Here is a 6345-nt window from a genome sequence, read left to right on the forward strand (position 1 = left end):
TGCGAATTGAATTAGGATATTGTATCACTGTCAACTAGATGTCTTGGTATAAATATAGATAAATGGGGAAGCTATGTCAACAGATGATGCAATATACTAGACTTTATATGAGATAGTTTCACTAGATATACATATGTATTTCATTATGCGCCTCAACAGAAACGGACGGCCTATGGTGAAAACTAAAATTGATTGCCGGTTTCCTATTTGTTACGTTTAACTTCCAACTGCACAATCTGTTGGCTTTGAGTTCTTTGTTTATGAATCCACTTATCTAAATGAGAACTTCACACCGTAGATAAAAGTCAAATTTTTGTTCTTTTCTTTACCATGAAGATGGAAGGATTTAAAGTTAAGACTTCATCTAATTTTGTACAGAAAACTATCGGAAGGGATTAACGAGCACGGAAGCGTTGGAGTCATGTTTCATAAAGTTTTAAATTTTTAATTATTATCTTTTTAGATGAGGTTTGGAGTCCAATTAAATTGGAAAACTCAACCTCACACCCATGTTATTATGTTATTCTAAAGCATGTATCATGAGCGACATAGCCAAAACTGTAAGAATCAGAGATCATAGAGAAATCATCTTTTATACAATTCATTAGCTTTTTCAACCAAATAACTAAACTCATTCAGGAACAACAAAATGAACAATTTTATGAGCCATCATGTTACATTCATGTCCGATATGAATAATATGCTTCACCTTTAAATGAGATGAAAGCTCATGAATATCTCAATCAAGACTGTGATGAGTTTTAGAGAGAGAGAGAGAGAGAGAGAGATGCCCTATGAAAATATGCAGGAGATTAAATTTTAGGGATTAAGAGCATTTTTAACAGACTCTCTATTATGACTCTTTAGCTAGTTTGGAGAGCATGTTTGGTTTTTTATCTATTTTAGTAGCTGCACCAGACTCCTAATTGACTCTCTATTATAACTTTTAGCTATCTCGCTCCTAAATATAGAGAACGAGATGAGGCTCTCTATAATTTAAAACATTCGCTCCTAAATATAGAGACCGAGATGAGGCTCTCTATAATTTAAAACATTCATTTCAAGTTATTTTATGTAGTTTATAAATGCATTTAAACTATTTAATATTTATTAAAAAAATAAAATAAATTCAAAACTAACTAAAATAAAGAGCATGTGGCTAGCTAAAATGACTTTTTAGTTATTTTAATTAAAATTTAACTCAAAAATGACTAACATGACTAAAAATTCTCTAAATGTGAACCAAAACGTCGAATCATCCAAATTTCACTTCACGTTTGTAACATTATTCTGCTTGGTAACACAGGGGTAGGTTTCTATTGGTTGTCCAGTGTTCCGCTATCGTCTGAGTAACACACCGAATCAGCACCTTTGCGGTAGTTTATGTTGGCTATTTCATTTCTCACTGCTCCCTTTTGTACTATCGGGTCTTCTTCACATTTCGAAGCTCTGTAGCTGTTTTAGGGTTTCTCCTCAAAATGGCATTTGCTAATCGAATCCGATCGAGCCTCCCTCTCCTCTCCAAGATTCTCAAATCCGATTCAATCTCCGCCGCCAATGCCTCCGCCGCCCCCCGCGCTCTACTTTGCCCTACTTTCTCCGATTCCGAGGTACAAGGGGCTCCGATCTAGTTCGCTTGCTGTCTCCGATTTCGCTTTACTTTACTGTGCTTTAATTCGCATTTCGTTATCTGATTATGAGAGAATCCGTGGATGTTTTGAAGGAGAAAGATTTTCGATTATGAATTTATGAATTATTTTCTTTGGAGTCCTTTAGTGGTTTAAGTATGGTTGAATTGATGAATTGCTGGTTGTGTTTGCAGTTTTCGAGGAGCTTTTCCACTGCACCCGGTAAGAAGGATGTGAAGGTCAAGGTAATTACCGAATTGCTTTGAACTTGATGTATCTGGTCTTTGTTTAGCTTTAGTGAAACTAGATACGTGATATTGTAATCTTGGAGTTTAATCATATTTGTTGTAATTTACTGCACTGATGAAATTCACTGTTTCGCTTGTATCGTAAGTATTGTTAGGTTTCTACATTCTTTATTAAAAAAAAAAGAAAAAAGCCTGTTATTTATTCAGTACATCCTTGCTAAGGAAAAGGAAGAATGTTTGTCAGAGTTTATACATTAAAGATTTTTTGTTTTCGTTATCAATGATAGAGATTGATGTTGATTAAATCTACCATGATTTGCTAGGTGCCTTTGGCTTTGTTTGGGGGCTCTGGGAACTATGCCTCTGCTTTGTACATTGCAGCAGTGAAAACTAATTCCTTGGACAAGGTTGAGTCTGAGATTCTTGACTTTGTTGGGGCAATGACGAAAAGTCCTATGTTTTCTCAGTTCACAAAGGATTTGTCAGTGCCTGCAGATACTAGAAAGAAGGCAATTGAAGATATTTCTGCTCAAGCTAAATTTTCAGAAATTACAAAGAACTTCTTGAGTATGATTACTGCCTTTTTTGCATTGACATTTATATATTCTGTGATTTCAATCCTTTTGTTTTGGGGTGCTTTCATCTTCTTGTTTTTATTTCAGTAATTACCCCAAATTATCTGTTATTTTCTTTGAAATTTTTTTCCTTATTTGAAGGATTTGGGAGAACGATTAGTAATCATCAATTGGGATATCTCAAGGCTTGAACAAATAGATTAATGTACTTTCATTTAGCCTCACTCCGAGGTTCCTTTGTGGGGACTAAATGCCCTGCATAACGCCTTCACTTTTGACATCCTTTGTTATTATTATCATCTGTAGCTAGACAGAATATGTCTGCATGTAGTTGGAATTGGGTGGATATGATCATCTGCCATATATGGCAAGACTTGATTGTGCTTTTGGAATCCCCACATGATTCGGGTCAAATCCATATTCTGGCACCCCAGTGCAACATCAAGTGACTAACAGGGAGAAATGGCACTTGGGAGACTTGGTCTAAAATAGGTCTAACATGGGAGACTTGGTCTGACATGAGCTAAAATTAGCAGTCCCATGGGAGGAGATGCTGATGAGGCCACATACGAGGGAGACGTTGGTGTCTAGTGCTTCCTCTGGCTAAGATCTCCTTCCAGACCTTTCCACCATCTTCCTCTGCCCTGCTCTGGCATGATCCGTTTGAGTGTTTGTGTTGTTTTAGATGTTCTTGAGGGGTTATTAGGCTCGTGTTCTGTTGATGAGAGTGGAGAGGGATACGGAGAGGGGTCTGGTGGCAGATCCGAATTCATTCCTGAGACTAATATTGGGGCATTGTCCCTGGAAAAGGAGCCCTCTGATGTTTGCAGATTTAGGGCATTTCAATAAAACAAACTCTCTGGTGGAGTGTTGCCCTTACTGTTACAAGAAGTTGTAGCAGGAATCAAGAGTCTGGTTTACTGAGATGGGGAATCCAAGGGCTCTACAATGCAAAGAGTTATGAGACCCTCAATTTGGATGAATAGTGACTTAGGGATCTTGTCTGATATGAGATCCCATTGTTAGACATGCTCTTATGGCTTTAATAACTAACTTCACCAACAAAATTTATCATGTTCAAGTTTATGTTCTTCAAACTATGTTTCTTTACGTTATCTCTGCACTCGGTGTCTATAATTCACAAGGTTTCTTTAACTATACGATTTTTTATTTATTTATTTTCCAGTTAAAAGTCTATATTTATATATCAAATTTCTTTTTGTAGTCGTCTTGGCTGAGAATGGAAGGCTAAGGAACATTGATACCATAGCGAAGAGATTTGTGGAATTGACCATGGCACATAAGGGAGTAGTGAAAGTTATTGTGACATCTGTCATTGTAAGTTGTAGTTCTTTAGAAGTAAACTTCATTTTCTAATGGTTATAACTTATACTGCCTACATGCCTAACCCAAAAGAGGATGGAAAAAACATGTTTTTATTTGTGCAAGTATTCTGATATCTTCAGTTGATGTTCTGTCATATTTCTAATGGTGGTCGTCAGTACTGCAATCACTAGATGCAAATGATAAATATTTATAATATCTAGTTGGCATTTGCGTTGATAATTTAAGGAGTGTATTATTTGGCTTTTCTTTTATTTGATGCAACTTTTTTTCTTTGGGAATTGTACCCCAGTATAAGTTTATTTTGAGAAGTAGAATGGTTATCTTGCAATTTTGGTCGGATTTGTCTTTGAAATGGTAGGACTTGGCATAGGAGGCAAGCGCTAAAATTATCTATACAGTTTTTTATTTTTATTTTTTTAAATATTTTTTAAAATATTTTATAGCCTTGTGCTGATGGTGTTATTTTTGTGTGTGTGTGGCCATTTTTTTTTTCTTATTTTCCCGTACATACGGGTTTTTGACAATCAATTCTTGGTTCAAATGACAGTGTCACTTGATACTAGCCTTTAAGTTCAGTAAGCTGTTCGCTTCTAACAGTATACCTTTTTCTTGTCTTGTCTTGTTTTGTCTTTTTTTTTTTTCTGTTGATTTGAAAATCAGTATCGTGTATATACACAAGTAAGATGTGTCTCTCAATAATAATGTTTTCTCCTCACTTAGTCCGGTATGTTAAGTTTGAAAGGTTATTAGGAGTTTAGGAACAAGCTTGACAATCTGGCATCAAAAAGTGTTAAAACTTTGGGTCAACAAAATATTGATGTAAATAATATGGAAGTACGAATGTCATATATGTAGAATTCTTACCAAGATCAGACAGTGTATTATGTTGTGTAGAAATGTATGTCGACCCTTATATCATGTACCATGTATATCCGAATTGGTTCAGTAGATTTATGAAATTGCTGTCTAATTGTTGCTCTTTTGATTAGCCCCTCCCTGCTGAAGAGGAGAAAGAATTGAAGGAGACACTGCAGGACTTAATTGGAAAAGGGAAGACAGTCAAGCTTGAACAAAAGGTATGCATTTCAGTGGTCTTTTTATCTGCTCTTAAATGCACCAGTTTTGTATAATGGATGGAAATTTGATTCTCTGTTTGACGTGACAGATCGATACCAGTATTATGGGTGGGCTTGTGGTAGAGTTTCAGCAGAAGGTGTTTGACATGTCCATCAAGACTAGGGCACGCCAGTTTGAGAGGTACTTGCGGGATCCCATTCACTGGGACAACCTCTAAATGGCGTTTGCCAACAAAGGCTCCTTTTTCCTGATACATAACTGTCAAAGCTCTATGAAGGAAAGAAATATTGTTTAATTTTGGTGCTTGAATCCAGTAGTTTAAAAAGATGGAAAGCCACATGATTGGTATGACATCAATCTGCAAATAAAAGAACGTTTTTAGGAAATTGTTCTCGGCAGTTTAAGAGACTTGCCAGTTTTTGTTTGTCTTCCTATTTTGGTGCTTTGAAGTTATGACAAGTTCTGATCTCAATAAGATTCAATGAGAGAAGTACAATTGTCTTGTGATGTGGTTATTGGTGCATATGGCGGTGATTCCGGCGATGTGTAAACGCCGCATCCAAGTGAATTTTTCGGCAAATACATGCAAGTGCCTCCTTAACTATGGAGGCTTTTAAAGATATAAAAAATAATTAGTGCAACTACAAAAACATTTCATTTGTTTCAAAAAGACATGGAGATTTAATAGTTTTTGAGAGTAGCAAATTGGCTATATTAAACTTTAGGGTCGTAAATTGAATAATATTAAAAGCTTAAAATAGCAAATTAGTTAAAATAAATTTTAAGATAAAATAATTGACACTAAAATGAAATTTTTGGTAACAAATTAGCAACTATAAGGTGGAAAAACCATGTAATAATAAACTGAAGTGAATTTAATAATTTAAATATCACATGAGATTCTCTCAACCGGATTACAGTCCATTTAGAATGTCACTTCCCTTTCTTGTTTGCTTTCTATATTCACATTTTATGTAGATCTTAATTTTTTTTTTCTGTGTTTGGAAAATATACTTCTCTTTTGATTGCAACTTATGTACAAAAAATATAACAATCGGACCTTTTCAATTGCGTGCGTAACGTCACAAGAAACCACGAGGTCATATAATTTTTTTTAACTTGTATTGTACAATAAGATTGATCCATGCATGTATATATCCAAGTACTATTTCTATTGATTAATTTATTATTATTATTTTTTGAATAAACCCAAATAGGGCGACTGTCATTCATCGAAAGCCAGAAAGGGCCATTACATATCCTCTCTCTACCAACATGGGGTAGATAAAGAGTGTGTGGTAGTAGCACAGTAATACATAGATTATGTCCAATCATTTGACGGTTCCATGCTCAGAAAGGGAGCCTATAGACTATTGACAACTATATAGTAAATAGGCAGAGTAAACGAGACTCGATGACGCTACTAAAAAACCTAGAAGCATAGCTCCCTAACAAATTAGGGAATTATTT

The 6345-nt window shown here is 35.3% G+C and overlaps 1 protein-coding gene across 1 annotated transcript; it reads left to right on the forward strand.

Moving 5' to 3' along the window:
* Positions 1-1400: 1400 nt before the first annotated feature.
* LOC112180493 (ATP synthase subunit O, mitochondrial) lies at positions 1401-5380 on the forward strand. The gene is made up of 6 exons (XM_024319056.2): positions 1401-1610; positions 1823-1873; positions 2200-2443; positions 3677-3789; positions 4788-4874; positions 4964-5380. Exons 1-6 carry the CDS (start codon positions 1479-1481, stop codon positions 5090-5092), a joined length of 756 nt encoding a protein of 251 aa, XP_024174824.1. The 5' UTR covers positions 1401-1478; the 3' UTR covers positions 5093-5380.
* The last annotated feature ends 965 nt before the right edge of the window (positions 5381-6345 follow it).

The sequence above is a fragment of the Rosa chinensis genome, chromosome 1 (assembly GCF_002994745.2).
Source record: "Rosa chinensis cultivar Old Blush chromosome 1, RchiOBHm-V2, whole genome shotgun sequence".
NCBI lineage: Eukaryota > Viridiplantae > Streptophyta > Magnoliopsida > Rosales > Rosaceae > Rosa > Rosa chinensis.